The sequence below is a fragment of the Cetorhinus maximus genome, chromosome 14 (genome assembly GCF_964194155.1).
Source record: "Cetorhinus maximus chromosome 14, sCetMax3.hap1.1, whole genome shotgun sequence".
Classification (NCBI taxonomy): Eukaryota; Metazoa; Chordata; class Chondrichthyes; order Lamniformes; family Cetorhinidae; genus Cetorhinus; species Cetorhinus maximus.
The window spans coordinates 29215163-29237736 of record NC_135892.1 but is presented as its reverse complement, the minus strand read 5'-3'; the positions used below and the strand labels follow the sequence as shown (position 1 = coordinate 29237736).

Below are 22574 nucleotides of genomic sequence, written 5' to 3'. Positions count from 1 at the left end.
TGACTCGGACTCAGCAAATTTCTGGCCTCCAGCTGTCCCCCAAGTGCTGGACACCTGGGAAATCCCTGCCGCCGCCTGCTGTGGATCAGAAAGTGTGATGTGCTCACCAGATTGTGATCCCGAGGCTACTCTAAAGCAAGGTCCCACCAAGCTGTGTGTCTCTGTCCTGGTGGAGGGTGTGGGTGAGTGTTGTGATGGGAATTCAAGGAAGGTGCCTTCAGATTTCTCTTCAGAGGTTTCTTCTGGGCTTGTTTGGAGGTCCTGGGTCATGGACTCTGTCGGCTGTTTCCCAGATGTGCCTGTGAAAGCAAGGAAAGATAATTAGTGCATGGCAGTGGCCTGTGAAACAGAACACATCACTCACATGGTGGTTGTCTGATGGATGTTGCACTGCTGGATCCTCACTTGGTAGAGCACCACAGACCTCACTGTCTGCACAGGGCTGGTCCAGATCTTCGCTGGCCAGCTGGATGGCTCTGTTTTCAAAATCCATGAGGACCTTGATTTCAGACATTCTTCCATCGGTAAGCAACCTCTCCCTCTTGTTGTGTGCCAGCTTGTTCTGCATGAATAGAGATCGAGAGAGTGTAAGCAGGCTGCCTGCCAGGCCAGATGATAAGTATGCCTGGCATGTGTGGATGGTGAGTGGTCCCATGGACGGGGTGAGGACAGTGAAGGTGTGTCTGAGACAGTGAATAGTGATCTGCCTTGAACTGGCAGTGACTGAGGGCCCTGTGGACATGTGATGGGTTTGTGAGTGTGTGAGTTGAGAGTGATGAAAAGAGTGACTTACCCTGGTGGAATGGAGGAGATCATTCATCCTCTTGTGGCACTGGGTGGCTGTCCTCTTTTGCAGTACATTGGTGCTGACCGCCACCTCTCAAGCCGGAGGTTGCTGCCCATCCTGCAGCCAGAGTGGGGGTAGAGGATGTCACAGCGGGCCTCCATTGGGTCCAGAAGGTGCTTGAGGGGTGCGTTGTAGAACCTGGGGGCCTGCAGTCTTTTTACCTTTCGGGGCCATGTCTTCTGTGCAGCAGTCCTGGGCTGGAAGCTCTGAGAGGTGTGTGCATGGCTGAACTTAAATATGGCGCCCAGCGTGATGAAGCAGCGAGTTGATGGCATGGCGGGCGAATGAGAGCCCCCCTGCTATGGAAATGGTGCACTTCCTGGGAATGCATAATTAATACGGTGGGTTTGGGATGATACACCGTGAAAAGCTGCCATTGCGACCGGTGGGGTAAAATGACGTTTTACCTGCCCGCTACCACATTTAGTGCAAATCTAGGATGATTCTGTGCTCTGTTTTTCTCTCCATCAATGCTGCCTGACCTGCTAAGTATTTCCAGCATTTTCTGCTTTTACTTTGGCTAGATATTACTGTTGGTGATAATAGTGAATAAAAGTTTAAGAAATTTGTTTCTTTATTATCAAGGATGTTAACATATTTACAGTCTGTACTTTGCTTTTGACAGCCAGAAAGGCTGAGGGTACAATTTATCACAAGAAATCCTGTAATTATCTACAATTACTGTAAACACAGCCTACTCCTGATAATTCAAAGTTATCTTTCACACTAAGAAAATACAAATGATTCCAATGATATCAATTGAACAAACTAAATAGCACAGCAAAGTGACTGAGTCCTGGCCAACATTTCTGGTCATTTTCTCATGTCTGTGGGATATAGCTGTGTGCAAATTGGCTGCTGCATTTTGCTGCATATGGTCAGTTACTTCCAAAATGCTTCATTGGTTGGAAAAGATTTGGGACCATGCAGAGGCCAATGGGGCATGTGCCCAAGTGCCCCATGCAGAAATGGGGACGACAACTAGCATTGTCGACCCCCCTGGATTGCCCTGGAGTCTCCAGGAATTTAAAAATAAATGCAATTTTTTACTGAGTTGCAATTTTCATTAGGAAAATCAGGAAGCATTGAAAAAACAATTTCTGAGAGGATTTGACCGACAATGGGGATGTCCATTAACCTGGAAGTGTGATTTTGGATGCTGCGGTAGGGGGTGGGTGGGTGGGTGAAATCCTGGAAAAATGCAAGCCCTTTAGGAAGCCGGCTTTAACTAGCTGACTTTTGTATTCCTTTCAAGCATGTCAGGCTGTGTGGAAGAAGGGACGAATGTATGGTTGCTAAATTTGCTGATGACACAAAGTTAGGTAAGAAAGTAAAAGCAAACTACTGCAGATGCTGGAAATCTGAAATAATAACAGAAAATGCTGGAAAAACTCAGCAGGTCTGGCAGCATCTGTGGAGAGTTAATGTTTTGAGTCCAATATGACTTCTTCGGTAGGAAAGTAAATTGTGAAGAGGACAAAAGGCATCTGCAAAGGGACGTAGATAGGTTAAGTGAATGGGCCAAAATTGTGAGGGGTATAGACAGAGTAAATGCGAGTAGGCTCTTTCCACTTAGATTAGGAGAAATAAACACGAGAGGACATGGCTTTAAGGTGAAAGGGGAAAGGTTTAGGGGGAACATTAGGGGGAACTTCTTCACTCAGAGAGTGGTGAGAGTGTGGAACGAGCTACCATCTGACGTGGTAAATGCGGGCTCACTCTTAAGTTTTAAGATAGATTAGATAGATACATGGATGGGAGAGGTCTGGAGGGTTATGGACTAGGTGCAGGTCAATGGGACTAGCGGAATAATATTTCGGCACAGACTAGAAGGGCTGAATGGCCTGTTTTCTGTGCTGTAGTGTTCTATGGTTCTAAAATTTGGCAGTTGGAGGATAATGTGAACTTGTCCACTTTGGCAGGAGGAATAGAAAAACAGCATATTATTTAAATGGAGAGAGATTGCAGAACTCTGAGGTACAGAGGGATCCAGGTGTCCTGGTAAATGAATCACAAAAAGTTAGTATGTAGGTACAGCAAGTGTTTAGGAAGGCAAATGGAATGTTGTCATTCATTGCAAGGGGAATGGAGGATATAAGTAGGGAAGTTTTGCTACAGTTGGACTGTGTTGGTGAGACCACATCTAGAGTACTGATATCTGGGATGGGGAGGTGAGGGGGGTTGGATATCTTATGAACAAAGGTTGGACAGGCAGCGTCTTTATCCATTGGAGTTTAGAAAATTAAGAGGCTATCTTATTGAAACTATAAGGTCCTGAGGGGGCTTGACGGAGTGGATACTGAAAAGATGTTTCCCCTCGTGGGAGAGACTAGAACTGGGGGACACGACGTAAAAATAAGGGGTCTCCCGTTTAAGATAGAGATGAGAAGAAATTTTTTCTCACAGAGGGTTGTGAATCTTTGGAATTCTCTTCCCCAGAGAGCGGTGGAGGCAGGGTAATTAAATATTTTTAAGACAGAGGGATAGATAGCTTCGTGACTAACAAGACAGTCAAAGGCTATCGGGGGTAGGTGGAATGTGGAGTTGAGGCCATAATTAGATCAGCCATGATCTTATTAAATGGTGGAGCGGACCCAAGGGGCTGAATGGCCTACAGTCTACTCCTACTCCTAACTTGTATGTTCATATGGGAGCAAACCCCTGGGAGAACTAGATTGTCAATTTCAATATGGTAATTGTTCAATTAGAGCAATATTGACATGTATTTTGCAGTTTAACTTTGGCTGTAAAGGTTTCCTGGAGCTCACCAATGAAAGCAAGGTGTGAAGGAAATGTTAATTGAGAGGGCTGAAGACATGACAGGGAAATATGTCATTAAGTACTCTGTAACTGCATAACTGCTTTGGCACTTTGTCCCAGCGGTGAGAAAAAGAATGAAACAAAAAACAGCCCTCTAGCACTCACCACTCACACTCCCTCACAACACCTCACACACTCCCAATACCACATCCAATGCTCCATCCATGCCAACACATGCCAATTCAAAACAAAAATAAAAATACCTGGAAAAACTCAGCAGGTCTGGCAGCATCTGCGGAGAGGGACACAGTTAACATTTCGAGTCCGTATGACTCTTCAACAGAACTAAATAAAAATAGAAAAGAGGTGAAATATAAGCTGGTTTAAGGGGGGACGGGTGGGACAGGTAGAGCTGGATAGAGGGCCAGTGATAGGTGGAGATAGCCAAAAGATGTCATAGACAAAAGGACAAAGAGGTGTTGAAGGTGGTGATATTATCTAAGGAATGTGCTAATTAAGGGTAGAAAGCAGGACAAGCAAGGTACAGATAGCCCTAGTGGGGGTGGGGTGGGGGGAAGGGATCAAAATAGGCTAAAAGGTAGAGATAAAACAATGGATGGAAATACATTTAAAAATAATGGAAATAGGTGGGAAAAGAAAAATCTATATAAATTATTGGAAAAAAAGGGGGGGATCGGAAAGGGGGTGGGGATGGAGGAGAGAGTTCATGATCTAAAATTGTTGAACTCAATATTCAGTCCAGAAGGCTGTAAAGTGCCTAGTCGGAAGATGAGGTGCTGTTCCTCCAGTTTGCGTTGAGCTTCACTGGAACAATGCAGCAGGCCAAGGACGGACATGTGGGCATGAGAGCAGGGTGGAGTGTTGAAATGGCAAGCGACAGGGAGGTCTGGGTCATGCTTGCAGCCAATTCATGCTCCCCACCTATCATCCCTCATGGTCATTCATACCATACATGCCAAGCTATGCCTCCCAGCCCCATGGCCCCTCATACCTTCCAATGCCAGCCCATTAAAAAGGTAATTGATTTAAATGTTCTGCTGCCCGTCCAACCTCACGGTTGGTGGGCAGATGAAAAGGCCAAGCGGCCTTTGAATTTTTTTAGAAAACCTCATCCACGGGCGGGATGAGATTTCCAACAGCAAATAAAAATAAAATAGATTTTTAACAATTTCATTTATAACATGCCCCTGCTCATGCGACAAAGTCACATGAGACGGCATGTTTTACAACATTTTAGAAATCTTTACTTTTTATTTTGAAAAATGCTCATCTCTCTGAGGCAGCTCTGTGCTCAGCACACAGCCAGCGTGAAATCACAGTCCGGCTCCGATCACAGGCGGCGGTCAGCTTCCCAACTGCCTCCACCTGCCCCCGCCGAGCCCGTCCGATGAGGGAAAAATCCTCCCCCTAGTATCATATGTGACTCAGAGATGAGCTTCCAACCACATATCCATGCCATCACTAACACTGCTTATTTTCACCTCTGTAACACTGCCTGACTGCGTCCCTGCCTTAGCTCATATGCTGCTAAAATCCTCCTCCATATTTTTGTTACCTCCACACTCGATTACTCCAAAGCACCCCTGGCTGGTCTCCCACATTCTAACCTTTGTAAACTTGAGGTCATCCAAAACTCTGCTGCCCACGTACTTATTCATACCAAGTTCCATTCACCTATCGCCCATGTGTTCACTGATCTACACTGGCTCCCAATCAAACAATGTCCTGGCTTTAAAGTTCTCATCCTTGTTTTCAAACCCCCCTGTGGGCTCATCCCTCCCTACCTCTCTACTGCCCTCCAGGCCCACAACCCTCCAAGATATCTATGCTTATCTAGTTCTGGCCTCTTGAGCACCCTGATTTTAATTGCTGCACCATTAGAGGCCGTGCCTTCAGCTGCCTGAACCCTAAGTTCAGGAATTCCCTCCCCAAAACTCTCTGACTCTCTCCCTCTCTTTAAGATGCTCCTTAAAACTTACCTCTATGGCCAAGCTTTTGGCCATCTGCCTTACGTTCTAATTCATATTACCTTAGTGTCTATATTTTAAAAATGTATTCATTCACAGGATGTGGGCATTACTAGCGCAGCCAGCATGTATTGTCCATCCCTAATTGCCCTTGAGAAGGTGGTGGTGAGCTGCCTTCTTGAACTGCTGCAGTCCATGTGGTGTAGGTACACCCACAGTGCTGTTAGGAAGGGAGTTCTAGGATTTTGACTCAGCGACAGCAAAGGAACGGAGATATATTTCCAAGTCAGGATGGTGTTTGGCTTGGAGGGGAAATTGCAGGTGGTGGCATTCTCATGCATCTGCTGCCCTTGTCTTTCTAGATGGTAGAAGTCATGGGCAGAATTTTGCCCTTGATGGGCGGGCGGGCCCCACTGGCTCGGCGGCAGGCGGGAGGGCAGCCAATCGCCACCGCCGAAACGGGCCCCGCCGCCATTTTAAGTGGGGGGGCCAATTAAGGTCCACCCAGTGGGCCGCCCGACAGGAAGCGCTATGCGCTTCCTGTGCAGAGGGGGGAGAGAGATTCTCCAACAGTCAGAGTGTGCTCTTTCGCACATGCGCGCGAAAGAGTGCACATCTCCCTGAGACTAAGTACTGCCTCAGGGTGATCACTGACAGTGTTTCAAACTTCAAAAATAGAATAATAAAAAAATTATTAACATGTCCCCCTCATGTGACAATGTCACACGAGATGGGACATGTTAATAAATATCACACAAACTTTATTAAACTTTTTAAAAACAGACATGAAACCTCATCCCACCAATGGATGAGGTTTCATGTTTTTTCAGAAGCCCGCTGGGGCTCCTGGCCTGCCCGCCAGCCTTAAGGTTGGACAGGCAGGGCCTTTAATTGGCTTAATGATCCTGTTAATGGCCTCAATTGGCCATTGACAGGTCAACGGTCGGACAGCTGATCGCGCTGTCCGCCCACCTTCCTGAATATTTAAATGGGGCGGGATGACGTCGGGTGTTCCCCCTGACATCATTCCGAGTCATTTTTGCATCGGCGAGCAGGCCCCGTCCCTGGCTGGCCGACAGAAAAATTCTGCCCCATGGGTTTGGAAGGTGCTGTCGAAGTAGTTTTGGTGACTTGTTGCAGTGCATCTTCTAGATGGCACACATTTCTGCCATCATGCGTTGATGGTGGAAGGAGTGAATGTTGAAGGTAGTGGATGGGGTGCCAATCAAGTGGGCTGCTTTTGGCTGGATGGTGTTGAACCTCTTGACTGTTGTTGGAGCTGTACTCATCCAGGCAAATGGAGTGTATTCCATCACACTCCTGACTTGTGCCTTGTAGATGGTGGACTGGCTTTGTGGGAGGTCAAGAGGTGAGTTACTCTTGGCAGAATTCCTAGCCTCTGATCTGCTCTTGAAGCCACAGAATTTATATGGCTGGTCCAGTTCAGTTTCTGGTCAATGGTAACCTCCAGGATGTTGATAGTGGGGGATTCAACGATGGTAATGCCATTGAATGTCAAGGGGAGATGGTTAGATCCTCTCTTGCTGGAGATGGTCATTGCCTGGCACATTGTGTGGCATGAATGTTACTTGTCACTTATTGGTCCAGTCCTGAAATGTTGTCCAGGTTTTTGTTGCATGTGGACATGGACTGCTTCAGTATCTGAGGATTTGTGAATGGTGCTGAACATTGAGTAATCACCAGTGAATATCCCCAGTTCTGACCTTATGTTGGAGGAAGGTCATTGATGAAGCAGCTGAAGATGGTTGGGCCTAGGACACTACCCTGAGGAGCTCCTGCAGCAATGTCTTGTAACTGAGATGATTGACCGCCAACAACCAAAACTATCTTCCTTTGTATTAGGTATGACTGCAACCAGTGGAGAGTTTTTCCCTGATTCCCGTTGACTCCAGTTTTACTAGGGCTCCTTGATGCCATACTTGGTCAAAAGTGACCTTGATGTAAAGGGCAGTCACTCTCACCTCACCTCTGGAGCTCAGCTCTTTTGTACATGTTGGATCATTTTTCACTTTATAACACTCCTGTGAAATGCCTTGGAATGTCTTATTACAACACAGAAATACAACATGTGGTTGCTCTTGTTAAGTGTAACTTTGCACGACTGATGCCATCCTCATAAATCTTTCTTGCACCCTCTCCACTGCCTGTACATCCCTTTTTATAATATGGCAACCAGGAGTGTACAGAGTACTCCAATTGTGGTCTAACCATATTTAATACAAGTCTAGCACGATTTCTCTACTTTACTAAAAATAAACCCTATTGCTTGATTGGCTTTATTTATGACCTTATTTACCTGCGGCGCTACTTTTAATGACTTGTGTATTCCCAGATCCCTTTTCTCTGCTACCTCGTTTAGATTCTTATTTTCCAAATAGCATGTGTCCTCCTTATTTTTTTAACCAAAATGTAATTCTTCACACTTACCTGTGTTGAATTTCGTTTAGATCATAAGACGTAGGAGCAGAAGAAGGTCAATCGGCCCATTAAGTCTGCTCCACTATTCAATGAGATCATGGCTGACCTGATAATCCTCAACTCCACTTTCCTGCCTTGTTCCCATAGCCCTTGATTCCCTTAATGATTAAAGATCTGTCTATCTCAGCCTTGAATATACTTAATGACCCAACCTCTACAGCCCTCTGCGGTAAAGAATTCCACAGATTGACTACCCTCTGAGAGAAGAAATTTCTCCTCATCTCTGTCTTAAATGTGTGCCCCCTTACTCTGAGATTATGCCCTCTGGTCCTAGGTTCTCCCACAAGGGGAAACAACCTCTCAGCATCTACCCTGTCCAGCCCCCTAAGAATCTTATATATTTCAGTAAGGTTGCCTCTCATTCTTCTAAATTCCAAAGAGTACAGACCCAACCTACTCAATCTCTCCTCATAAGAAAATCCCTCCATGCTTGGGATCCCTTCTCTGGACTGCCTTCAATGCCAGTATATCTTTCCTTAGATAAGGGGTCAAAAACTGTTCACTGTATTCTAGGTGTGGTCTAACTAGCGCCTTGTATAGTTTTAGCAAGACTTCCCTATTTTTATACTCCATTTCCTTTGAAATAAAGGCCAACATTCCATTTGCCTTCCCTATTACATGTTGAACTTGTATGTTAGATTTTTGGGATTCATGCATGAGGACTCCAAAATCCCTCTGTGCTGCAGCTTTCTGCAGTCTTTCTCCACTTAAATAATATTCAGCTCCTCTATTCTTCCTGCCAAAATGCATAACCTCACATTTTGCCACATTATATTCCATCTGCCAAGTTTTTGCCCACTCAGTTAACATGTCTATATCCCTCTGTAGACTTCTTGTGTCATCCTCACCACTTGCCTTCCCATCTATTTTTGTGTCATCCACAAACTTGGTGATAATACATTCACTTCCCTCATCTAAGTCATTAATATATATTGTAATTAATTGTGGCCCAGCACTGATCCCTGTGGCACTCCATTAGTTACAGGTTGCCATCCCGAAAATGCCCCCCTTATCCCAACCCTCTGCCTTCTATTAGTTAGTGAATCCTCTATTCATGCTAATATACTACCCCCTACACCATGGGGTCTTATCTTATTAAGTAGCCTTATGTGCGATATCTTATCGAACACCTTTTGGAAATCCAAGTATATTACATCTACTGGTCCCCCTTTATCTATCCTGCTTGTTACCTCCTCAAAGAATTCTAATAAATTTATTCGGCATGATGTCCCCTTCATGAAGCCATGCTGACTCTGCTTGATTATATTATGTATTTCTAAATGCTCTGCTATTACATCCTTTATAATAGACTCCAACATTTTCCCAATGACAGATGTTAAGCTAACTGGCCTATAGTTACCTGTTTTTTGTCTCCCTCCCTTTTTGAATAAGGGTGTTACATTGGCCATTCTCCAATATTCTGGAACTAATCCAGAATCGAAGGATTCTTGGAAGATTACTACCAGTGCATCCACTATCTCTGTAGCTACTTCCTTCAATATCCTAGGATGCAATCCATCAGGTCCAGGGGACTTATCGGCCTTTAGCCCCATTAGTTTTCCTAGTACTTTTTCTCTAGTGATAGTTATTGTATTTATTTCCTCCCCGCTTTTACCCCTTGATTATTTAGAATTTTTGGAATGCTATTAGTATCTTTTACCATGAAGACTGAAGCAAAGTAATTATTCAATTCCTCTGCCGTTTCCTAGTCCCCCATTATTATTTCCCCAGCCTCATTCTCTAAGGGGCCTATATTCACTTTGGCCTCTCTCTTCCTTCTTATATATTTAAAGAAGCTCTTACTGTCCATTTTTATATTACTTGCTAGTTTACCCTCAAAGTTTATTTTCTCCCTTTTCATTTTTTTTGGTCATCTTTTGTTGGTTTGTCAATTATTTGCCAATTATATGCCCATTCTACAAGTTTATTGTACTTTACTGTCCTCCTCAGTATTGACTATCACACTATTTTGGTATCATCAACACATTTAGAAATACCTTTTTTGGTTTCAAAGTCTAGATTATTAATAGAAATTGTTCATAACCATGGTCCCAACATTAATCTTTGTGGGATCCCACTTTCTATCTGTCGCCATTTTGAATAGCTACCTTTTATCTCTCTGCTTCCTGTCTTGCAGGCAGTTAACTATTCATTCTAGCCTGCATGTTATTCATTCAGAGCAGCAGTGTTGAAAGCCTGGCAGCAGGACAGCAAAGAGTCTATTAGTGACACGATGTATTGAGGGAAGACCCTTCTAGGGAAGAAGATGAATTTACAAATAATTAACAAATTATAATGGAGCTATCTACTTAACATATCTTGATACCTTTTAAAAAATTATATCTTGTTTAGTAAGGGTAATTTTTGAAAATAATTTGTCTGAACTCAGATGCCAAAGGGGAAATTAATCAATAATTGGCTCTTTTGAATGACACTTATAAAATAGTTTTTGAAGCATAACTATATCCAATTGCATGTCACAGAATTATTAAGTAATACAATAAAAAAGGAGCCTATTTGGCCCATTGACCTATGCTGGCTCTTTAAAAGAGCTATTCAATTAGTTCCACTTTCCTGCTCTTTCCTCATAGCCCTGCAATTATCTCCTCTTCAAATATTTATCCAATTTTCTTTTGAAAATTACTTTTGAAAATACTTTCACTGCATTTTCAGGTAGAGCACTCCAGAGTGTCTGTGCTGGGATTTACAAGGCATCAGGGGTAAGAAATTCATCTGGTGGTGCCACTCTGGAGATCTAGTGCCATTTTGCTGGCGCGTGCTATGCTACTAGCTGCTTCCAGTCTGGCCTGCGTGGTACGTTGTCTTGAGAATGGTGCCTATGTTGGCGCTTCCAGAATGCGCTGGAAGACTGTGAAGAACACTATTCTGATGACACACAGCCCAGCTGCTGATGTGATGCCAGGATACGTAAATTGGACCACACAGTTCTTGGCAATGAATTCGTATATTATTCAGAATCCAACAAGCATTCAGCTGCAAGCTGGGTCCTGCACTAGTGTTCCTTTAAAGGACCAGGCATTCAAATTGTGGATAAGGTCATTTTTAAGAACTTTTGCTCGTATAACATGTTTGGAGGTACTCTGGAGTGTTTTTTGAGGTGTTGTGGTGAGTTCCTAGATCTTTCAGGAAGTGATGCTGTATCCTCACGGGGTGGCAGAGGAGTGAGTGATCTGTCCACCCAAAGGTGGCAACAGGTATGGAGGCAGTGCCTCTTGGTCTGCAGCATTGCAGAGAAATGCATTAGAGGCTGTGAAGAGGGCAAGCTCTGGCCGATGCCCTCTGCCAACTTGAAACTGGACTTCCCTGTGCTCTTTGACAGTGACAGGAGGCTGTCTGGCAGGCTAGTCAATGCACCAAGCATCTTGGTATGCATGCCCATATGTACTCTCTGATGCCAGGTCCTCAGGTCCAGTCTTCAGGAGTTGACCTCCCTGGCCAACTGTTTCCACTACCTTCTGAAGGTAGTCCTTGAGGGCCTCCTAGTACCCTGAGGAACCATGGCATCTCTCCTCTTGTCCACATATACTTCCAATGTCTCCTGTGCTACATCTGTCACTCTAGAATTCCTCCCTCTGTACTGGTTCTGTTTTCTACCTTTTAATTCTGGCAACTTCTCTTTAAGAGGGACAGCTGGCTCTCAACACAATGCTATTCAGCCTGAGTGTGGAGGCAGATGACAGCATGAAAAAGACCTAGCAACGAGGAATCCACTCAGCTCCAGACTACAATCACGGTAATGAGGTTGGATTACCTAGTCTGTCTGCTGCTCACCTCCAACTAAATTAGTCTGGGATGTTACTAATCATGACCCCTTCACACAAAAAAGACAGCAGATGAATTTTTATCCCTAGAACTGAGTGGAACAGGCTAGATGAACCAGTGGGGTTTTTCATGGCTGACTATTTTCATCTGTTCATATGTATTGCATTTGGCTAGCATGCCAATTTTAAAATGTTTTCGCAAAAGTCGGCCATGAAAAGAAAAAAAATAAGAACTTAGTTATATTGAGCCTTTCACAAAGTCTGGATATTCCAAAGTGTTTTACAGCCAATGAAGTACTTTTTGAAGTATAGCACTGTTGTAATGTAGAAAACCTGGCATCCAAATTGCAAACATCAAGCTCCCACAAACAGTTAGGAGGTTTAGGGGGATGTGAGGAAAATCTTTTTTACCCAGAGAGTGGTGACGGTCTGGAATGCACAGCCTGGGAGGGTGGTGGAGGCGGATTGCCTCACATCTTTTAAGAAGTACCTGGGTGAGCACTTGGCACGTCATAACATTCAAGGCTATGGGCCAAGTGCTGGTAAATGTGGTTAGGTAGGTAGATCAGGTGTTTCTCATGTGTCGGTGCAGACTCGATGGGCCAAAGGGCTCTTCTGCACTCTGTGATTCTGTTATGAGATAATGACCAGATAATTTGTTTTTGTTTTAACTATCCTGCTCTTCTTCAAAGCAATCCTCTGACTGAACCATGGCTGACACCTCTCCACTAATGTGGTTCCCTAAGTATGTAGAAGTGATATTGGTCTCTCCTCAGAGATGGTACTGTCAAAATTCCACTATCAACTCATGCAATGATATTTCGGTTAGCTGACTCAGAAAAATCCACCTGGGCAAGTGCCAGGAGCTGCTTAACCTGAATGCTTTTTGGGCATTCAGAGCCTACATGACAATGGAATGCAAGAAAAACTGTCAGAATATTTTCCCTCTCATCCTTTAGAACACCTCAGGTTACGTATTGTTGCATGACCAGTGTCGACAGATGACCTGCTGGCAATATGCAAGCTGTATGACACTATGGCCAATTGTAGTTGCTCCACTGACTGTCCAACCCAGAAAAGAGCAGGGATTGAAGCTGGAATCAAGCTTTCTTCACAGCGTTAGAATTTTCCAAGCAGGGAGCCTGTAACTCCTTAAAATTTCAATTGCTAAGCATTTTAAATGGAGCTTGTGAATAGTCAGGAGTACTATTTGACAATGTTTCCTTGAGCGAGGTGCCCCTAGGAAACTTGCATTTCTATAGCCCTTTTCTGATGTCCCAAAGTGCTTATGTCTAATGATATACAGACACTGTAGAAAAGGTGGCATCTAATTTTCATACAACAAGTGCCATAAACAACCTGATTTTGACCAGATAATCTGTTGTAGTGATGTTACTTGGGGGTAAACATTGGCCAGGAGATGGGTTGGTTGGCTACATGGCTAGCGTATGGTTCAGAGCAATGCCAACAGCTTGGATTCAATTCCTGTTTTGGCTGAAGCAGTCTTGCGGCCTACTTCCTTGCCCTACCGCATAGAAAGTAGAAGGAAATGGCAAGTCATCACTGAAAAAGACAATCAGCCAAGAAAATGGCTCAGGATGAAACATCAGCAGATAATAAGCCAAGGACCTGCCTTTGGGTTTGGGTAGAGCACACATCACTCACTCATTGGCCAGGACACCAAGGGGAACTCCTGGCTCTTTTTCAAATTGTATCATGTGACCATTTGTTATGGCAGATGAGGCATCAATTTAATGGCCAGAATCTTCTGTTTGGCATGCGGGGGCGGGCCCCACACACTGACGTGTAAAATAGCGTGCGTCCCGATGCTACCGTGTGTCATTCTGATCCTCAGTTCGGCGGGCTGCGTGCCTACCGAACTGTCAAAGGCCCGTTCAGGCCATTAATAATCTAATTAAGTTGATTGTCTGGGCTGCCCATCTAACCTTAAGGTTGGCGGGCAGGTGAAGAGCCCAGGTGGCCTTCGCATTTCTCAAGAAACCTCATCCACGGGGGGGCGGAGGCGGGGGGGGAGGAATGAGGTTTCATGAAGGGTTTATAAATTAAATAAAATTTTTTATTAAAATACAAAACCACGTCCCAGTTCATCTGACAATGTCACATGAGGGGACATGTCTGAGTAATTTTATTTTTCTTTCTTTCAATTTTTGAGAATGAAATTAATCTCCCTGAGGCAGCTCAGTGCCTCAGGGAGATACTTGCGCTCTTTTGTGCACATGCACGAAAAAGCGCAGGCCTCGACTCTCCCTCCACCCGCACCCCACCCCCCCACCTGCACAGGTAGCGCTTCTGGGTACGCGTCACGCTGGGCAGGCCTTAATTAGCCCGCCCACGTAAAATGGCGTCGTGCACCCGATCACGGGCGGCGACTGGCCGCGCACCTGCTCCCACCCAGCCTGCCCGACAGGGAGAAAATTCTCCCCAATGTATTAACCAAGATGGCACCTTTGACATAAAGGCAAAATACTGTGGATGCTGGAAAGAGACACAGATTTAATGTTTCAAGTCCAATACAACTCTTCCAACAGTGCAGCACTTCCTTAGAAGGATCAGCCTAGATTTTGTGCTCTAGTCTCTCAGGGAAGACTTGAACTCCCAATATTCTAATTCAAAGGCAAGATAGCTACCACAGAGCTATGGCTCGACTAGCATTTAGTGCAGTCATGAGTAGTTTATAAGGTCAGCCTCAGAAATGGCGCTAACTGTGAAATCTTCATTTAAACCACATTAAAAATGAAATTGGCATATTTTATTCCTACCCCCAATTCTTATTTAGTTATTTGTCTATATGTTTAAATTTGAATAATCCTGTTTTCTTGTGGAGGAAAGGAAGAGGAAGAGTACAATTTTCTCCCCATATAAACACAGTTAAATGTTTTTCTGTTTCAAACCGACCTGAAAGTGCCTCATACCGATAAAATGTTTCCATTTGTGGGGAAAGCAAACTTGGGATCATGAATATAAGATAGTGATGAATAAATCCAGTAAGGAGTTCAAGAGAAACTTATTTACCTAGGGTCTAGTTGGAATGAGGAATTTGCCACCACAGGGAGTAGTTGAGGAAACCAGCATAGATGCATTTAAGGGGAAGCTAGACAAATACATGAAGGAGAAAGGAACCGAAGGATATTAACCAACAAGGAACAATGAGTAGCTGGTAGGTCTTATCTTTTATTCTTATGTAAGGTTTATTCCCATGAGCAAGGTATACTAAGTATTGGTAGGGTTTATCAATATTTCTAAGGTTTATTAATAGTAGTAAGTTTTAGTAGTATTGGTAAAACTTTATTAATATTGGTAAGGTTTATTACCAATAGTAAGGTTTAATTGCAGTCACAAGGTTATCAGTTGATAACTAGGGAAATGGTATGGCTGCTCCAACCTCGAGAGTGTCCATCCTGTGATATGTGGGGACTGCAGGATACTTCCTATGTCCTGGATAGCCATTTGTGCAGGAAGTGTCGTCAGTTGCAGCAGCTTGAGTTCCGGTTTGTGGAGCTCGAGCAGCTGCTGGCGTTACTGTGAAGCATCCGAGAGGTTGATAGTTACGTGATAGCATGTTTATAGATGTGGTCACCCCACAGCTTAAGAATATGCAGGGAGAGAGGGAAGGGGTGACCACCAGACAGTCAAAAAAGAATAGGCAAGTAGAGCAGAAGTCCCCTGAGTGCATCCCACTCTCCAAACAGCATTCAGTTCTGAACACTGATGAGAGTGATGGTTCACCTGGAGAGTGCAGACAGAGCCAAATCTGTGGCACCACGGGTGGCTCAGCTATATACGGGGCTACAAGGAAGTCTGGAAGAACAAAACTGATAGGTGATTCAATAATTAAGGAAATAGATAGGCATTTCTATGGCCACAGACATGAATCCAGTACCACACGCAAGTGAGTACAGAAATAGGATGATAAGACAGATGAAAGTGTGGCTGGAAAGATGGTGCTGGAGAAAGGGCTTTAGATTCTTGGGACATTGGAACTGGCTCTGGGGAAGATGGGACCTGCATAGGCTGTACGGAATGCACCAGAACAGAGCCAGGACAGAGTTCCTTGCGGGGCGTTTTTCTAGTGCTGTTGGGGACGATTTAAACTAACTCAGCAGGGGTTTGGGAACCAGGAGACAATAGTAAAGAGGAATACCGAGGGACACAGAATACTTGGAGAGATAGATAGCACTAGAGTAGGGAATAGTAAGTTAACAGGTGAGGTCAGAGAAAATGAGACAGTCATAGAGTCTAAATCAGGGCATGTATGTGAATGCATGGAGTGTGGTAAAGAAGATTGTTGAGTTACAGGCACAGATTGCCAAGTGGAAATATGATGTTGTGGCTATAACAGAGACCTGGCTCAAAGAAGGATAGGACTGGTGTTAAATACCTTGGATATAAGGTGTTCAAGAAAAATAGGAAAGGAAGAAAAGAGGGAGGGATGGTGGTATTGATAAAGGAGAGTGCTGCAGTGCTGGGGATAGAAGATATCCCAGAGGGATCAAGGACAGAATCGATTTGGTTAGAGCTCAGGAACAAAAAAAGTGTAATTACATTGTTCGGTGTGGTCTACAGGCCATCAACTAGTGGGAACGATGTAGAGGAACAAATTTACAAAGAAATTACAGAGAGGTGCAAAAATTATAGAGTACTTATACTGGTGGACTTTAGTTGTCCAAATAAAGGCTGTATAGTAGTGTAAAGGGCAGAGAGGGGCAAGATTTCCTAGAGTGTGTTCAGGAAAATTTTCTTCAGCAGTATGTTTCCAGTCCAATGAGGAAGGGGGCACTGCCAGACTTGGTTCTTGGAAATGAGGTAGGCCAAGTATATGAAGTGTCATTGTGAGAACAATTAGGGGACAGTGATCATTGTATCATATGTTTTAGGCTGACTATGGAACAGGATAGTCCATCCTGGTAAGAACAGAGGGCGCTGGTGAGAAGTGACTGAAGCATTCTGGGAGAAGTCAGCGCAGTCACCACGACTCAGGAAGGAATCGAGGAGACGGACTCTTGCACTCAACAGGAGGAAGGGCATCCAACAGAGGGCGCTGGTGAATAGTGACTGAAGCATTCTGGGAGAAGTCAGCGCAGTCACCACGACTCAGGAGGGAATCGAGGAGAAGGACTCTTGCACTCAACATTTGAAAAAGAGTGTGGATCTTGAAGGCAGGTCAGTTGAAAAAGAGCGCGGAGATTGAAAATAAAAGGAGGGGAAGCTGAAGGGGAGCGGCCAGCCTGTGAGGGGCCAGTGTGTGAGTGGCCCAGTGAAGGAGTGGAGCTTTGAGGCTTTGGCTCGAGAGGCTTAGGCGAGCAGAGGCTGAGTACGAGCTTGCTCCCAGTGGGGTAGGGCCGGGTAAAGTCCTTTTAAGTAAATTAGGAGTAGGTAATGGAGGCAGCAGTTGGGGCAGTCGAGTGCTCCGAATGCAGCATGTGGGAAGTCTGGGACAGCACAATTGTCCCTGATGACTACACCTGCAAAAGGTGCATCCAGCTGCAGCTCCTGAGAAGCCGAGTTAGGGAACTGGAGCTGGAGCTGGATGAACTTTGGATCATACGGGAGGCAGAGGCAGTAATAGACAGGAGTTTCAGGGAGACAGTCACCCCTAAAAGTCAGGAGGCAGGCAGCTGGGTGAATGTCAGGAGAGGGAAGGGGAATAGACAGAAAGAGCAGAGCAACCCTGTGGCCGTTCCCATCAACAATAGGTATACCGTTTTGGATACTGTTGGTGGGGACGACCTACCAGGGACAAGTTGTAGTGGTTGCGTCTCTGGCACCGAGGCTGGACCCTCAGCTCAGAAAGGAGGGAGGGAAAAGAGGAGAGCATTAGTGATAGGGGATTCGATAGTTAGGGGGACAGATAGGAGGTTCTGTGGGAGAGATCGAGAATCCCGGATGGTCTGTTGCCTCCCTGGTGTCAGGGTCCGCGATATCTCGGATTGAGTTCTCAGTATTCTCAGGAGGGAGGGTGAGCAGCCAGATGTCGTGGTCCATGTAGGGACCAATGACGTGGATAGGAAGGAGGAGAAGGTCCTGCAAAGAGAGTTTAGGGAGTTAGGTGCAAAGTTGAAGAACAGGACCTCCAGGGTTACGATCTCAGGAGTGCTAGCTGTGCCACGTGCTAGTGAGGCTAGAAATAGGAGGATAATGCAGCTAAATACGTGGCTAAGGAGATGGTGCAGGAGGGAGGGCTTCATGTTTCTTGACAATTGGGCTCTGTTCCAGGGAAGGTGGGACCTGTTCCAACGGGACGGTTTGCACCTGAACTGGAGGGGGACTAACATCCTTGCAGGTAGGTTTGCTAGTGCTGCTCCGGGGCGTTTAAACTAGATTTGCAGGGGGAGGGGAACCAGAGTGTTAGAGCAGATAGCGAAGTGGAGGAGGATAAAGGTCAAGCGAGGAATGCATGTATAGACAGAAATCAAGGGTCCGTACGTGATAGAAATGTTCTCAGCTGCATCTGTTTCAATGCAAGGAGTATTGTCGGAAAGGCAGATGAGCTTAGGGCGTGGATTGGCACGTGGGATTACGACATTATTGCTATTAGTGAGACTTGGTTGCAGGAGGGGCAGGACTGGCAGGTCAATGTTCCGGGGTTCATAGGATCTAGGTTCATTGTACACTTTACGGGATGCTTCTACAGGTAACTAAGTCCCTTGAGTAGGATGTACGATTCGAACCTTTTGTCCTACATGCACAGAACTCCTAGGCAGTTCTGTGCTTGCCAGTTGGTTGTACACAATCTTCATTTGCCCTTGTTTTTCGAGAAGTTTCTCCTGTGCTTCTGAGAAATGGGACAGGTGATGGCTTGGCAAGGTTATCCTAACCTGCCTCCCAAACATGATTTCTATTGGTGACAATAAGTGTTGCTCTTGACACAGAGATCTTGTTTTGTTTCCCTGAACTTTATGATGAATGACCATTGGATCTGGGGTTGTGTAATTAGGCTGTCACATTGTTTATGCCCCATCTAGCACACATGTACCTAAAAGGTCTGCCAGTGTACTACAGACCATTGTCTGATTTGATCTCTTCAAGCAGACTGAACAGACTGAAAACTTTAAGTCATTGTGTCTGCCGCAGATGCACTTGAGGTATCCTTTAATTGTCTAATGATTGGAAACTTGCAAAAGTAGTTAGTAACTAGGAGAAAGTTGTCACCTTGGATAGTGAATAAATCTGTGGCAATTTTAGACTAAGGGTACAATGGAGCTTCGTAAGAATGTAAAGTTTCTTTGCGTTGATGTGGCTGGTATTTCAGGCATGCCTCGCACATCCTCACTAACTTCTCAATTTTGTTGTTGATCCCTGGCCAATACACAGTATACCTTGCCAGGTGCCTTGTTCACTCTGTGCCCTTGGGGTGACAGTAGTGTAATGTTACTGGACTAGTAATCCAGAGGCCTAGGTTAATGCTTTGGGGACATGAGTTCAAATTCCATAAACTCTACTGTGTCAGGAAGAATTTGTGTAATACACTGAGGAGCTTGAGAAGTTTTCCATCCTGGATATTCACAGTTTATATTGGGCTGGCTGAAGACCCCATCTGTACTGTCTTTCAATACTCATTATCCTAATATTATCATAAAGTGATGAGATAGTATAGCCTGGTGCTTCGTCACAAACTACAAATGTTGTCCTATTCTTTTTTATATTGTATAGCACAGAAAGAGGCTATTAATCCCATTAATCCCAAAAGCAACAGCAATTTTGATGAGCAGTCCAGTTATAGTTCCACTGCGCTCACACCCACACCCCACCCACTCTTTCCCAGTATTTTAGCAATCTTTTCTCCTTCAAGTATTCCTGTGGGAGATGGCGGTATAATCGCAATGTCACTGGACTAATAATCCCAAGGCCCAGGCTAATTCTCTTGGGGTTGTAGGCTCAAATCCACAACATCTGGTGGATTTTAATTAAATTAATAAATCTGGAATAAAAAAGCTAATCCCTGTGATGCTGACTTTGACAGCTATCATCGATTGTTGTTAAAAACCCACTTGGTTAAATAATGCCCTTTAGGGAAGGAAATCCTGGTCTGGCCTACATGTGACTCCAGACCCACAGCAATTTGATTGACTTTTAACTGCCCTCTGAAATAGCCTAGCAAGTCACTCAGTTCAGGGGCAATTAAGGATGGGCAACAAATACTGGCCTTGTCAGCGATGCTCACGTTCCAAGAAAGAATAAAAAAAAGTGCAACTGTGACAATATGTCCTGGCGGAGAGCTTCAGGTACAGGCACTTATTTTCCCTTGAAAATTACGCCTCTTGAAACACCTAGTTCACCTCTGTATGGCCAAAAACATCTGAGGGTGTCTGGCACTTTTTGTATCATGTCAGGCCATCCTTCTACAATGTCTCTCCATAATGCCTTCAGTTGTGGATTATTTGCTGTTTCCTCCTGAAGTAGGTTGCATTTGTGTTGACCAAAATTCATCAGTTCGACCTTGAATACATGTTCTGTGTCGATGTCTATGCTGTCTACTTGTAGGTCTAGCGAGACATCTGCAATTTTTCATTTGGATTGGGTAACCTGCTCATTGTGTCTGAAGTAGCCATTTTGCTACCAGGTTTGTAACAGACTTAGAATTCATTGCCCTGTATTTTTATTAGAAGTCGTTGTATTCTGGGTGACACACTTGTCAGTGGCTTGCACCAAATCATTTCCAATGGTTAGTGGTCAATTTCCACAATGATTTGTTTACCAAAATGGTACATGTGGAACCATGTGATACTGATTACTAGAGTGAGTGTCTCACAATCGGGACGGAATTTTTCGTGCCCACTGGCGTCAGGTGTGCTCTGTGGTGTGTGTGGACATTATGGTGAGAAGGCCAAAAATTGGTTTCACAACGTCGTGAAACCAGTTTATGAGCGTTCGCTCTACCCGTCGATGGCGGGCCATGTTACCCACCATTGGATGTCGGGAACCTCATTGCAATGCATCTGCATATCATTATACGGCCAACCCGCCAGACTCATCCCCCCATGCTGGATCATCCACCCAAGCACGCTGATGTGTTTCGCAACTGCACATAAGCAGCATGCACCTGTTGAGCTGTACTTCGCTCGGGACTTTGAGGTTTGTTTGCCTACCTTGCTTCGGGCAGCACTCATGGTCACCAGCGCCAGGCTTCACATACAGCACCACAGCACTTTTAGGGGGGGTTCACAGGCAGGTCTCTACCTACCAGACTAGCCATAAGGTGGGGGTGCTTTGTATAGCTGCAGGGCTAGGGCTTGTTTGGGGAAGGAGAAGTGACCTCAGGCAAGGGAAGAGGCTGCAAGGTGAGGACTGTACTGGGGAAGAGGGGTATCCCAGGGTTTTTGTTTTTTTTGATTCATTCTCAGGATATGCGCTTCACTGGCTGGGTCAGCATTTAATACCATCCCCTAATTGCCCTTGAGAAGGTGGTGGTGAGCTTCCTTCTTGAACTGCTGCAGTCCATGTGGTGTAGGTACACCCACAGTGCTGTTAGGAAGGGAGTTCCAGGATTTTGACCCAGCGAAAGTGAAGGAACAGTGATATATTTCCAAGTCAGGATGGTGAGTGACTTGGAGGGCAACTTCCAGGTGGTGGAGCTCCCATCTATCTGCTGCCCTTGTCCTTCTCGATGGTAGTGGTCATGGGTTTGGAAGGTGCTGTAAAGGAACCTTGGCAATTTCCTGCAGTGCATCTTGTAGATAGTACACACTGCTGCTACTGCGCGTCGATGGTGGAGGGAGTGAATGTTTGTGGATGTAGTGTCAATCAAACAGGCTGCTTTGTCCTGAATGGTGTCAAGCTTCTTGAGTGTTGTGGGAGCTGCACTCAACCAGGCAAGTGGGGAGTATTCCATCACACTCCTGACTTGTGCCTTGTAGATGGTGGACAGGCTTTGGGGAATCAGGAGGTGAGTTACTTGTCGCACAATTCCTAGCCTCTAACCTGCTTTTGTAGCCATAGTATTTTTTGACTAATCCAGTTCAGTTTCTGGTCAATGGTAACCCCTAGGATGTTGATAGTGGGGAATTCAGTGATGGTAGTGCCATTGAACATCAAGGGGTGATGGTTGGATTCACTCTTGTTGGAGATGGTCATTGTCTGACACTTGTGAGGCACAAATGTTACTTACCACTTGTCAGCCCAAGCCTGGATATTGTCCAGGTCTTGCTGCATTTCAGTATCTGAGGAGCCGTGTATGGTGCTGAACATTGTGCAATCATAAGCGAACATCCCACTTCAGACCTTATGATGGAAGGAAGGTCATTGATGAAGCAGTTGAATATCGTTTAGCTGAGGACACTACCCTGAGAAACTCCTGCAGTGATGTCCTGGAGCTGAGATGACCGACCTCCAACAATCACAACCATTTTCCTTTGTGCTAGGTGTGACTCCAACCAGAGGAGAGTTTTCACCCTGATTCCCATTGACTCCAGTTTTGCTAGGGCTTCTTGATGGCACACTCAGTCAAATGCTGCCTTGATGTCAAGGGCAGTCACTCTCACCTCACCTCGGGAGTTCAGCTCTTTTATCCATGTTTGAACCAGGGCTGTAATGAGGTCAGGAGCTGAGTGGCCCTGGTGGAACCCAAATTGGGCGTAAGTGAGCAGGCTATTGCTGAGCAAGTGCCGCTTGATAGCACTGTTGATGACCCCTTCCATTACTTTACTGATGATTGAGAGTAGACTGATGGGGCGGTAATTG

General features: G+C 45.1%; 1 protein-coding gene across 2 annotated transcripts in view; it reads right to left on the bottom strand.

Moving 5' to 3' along the window:
* Window positions 1-22574, bottom strand: part of prkn (parkin RBR E3 ubiquitin protein ligase) — a 1436175-nt gene that overhangs the window by 14940 nt on the left and 1398661 nt on the right. The window contains exon 11 of one of the 2 annotated variants that reach the window (XM_078556737.1): window positions 203-299. The exons of the other annotated variant lie outside the window; for it this stretch is intronic. Within the exon in view, the coding sequence (XP_078412863.1) occupies window positions 267-299 (33 nt within the window). The 3' untranslated portion in view covers window positions 203-266. Of the gene's footprint in view, window positions 1-202; window positions 300-22574 lie in introns of those variants that run through there. 2 annotated transcript variants of the gene reach the window in all.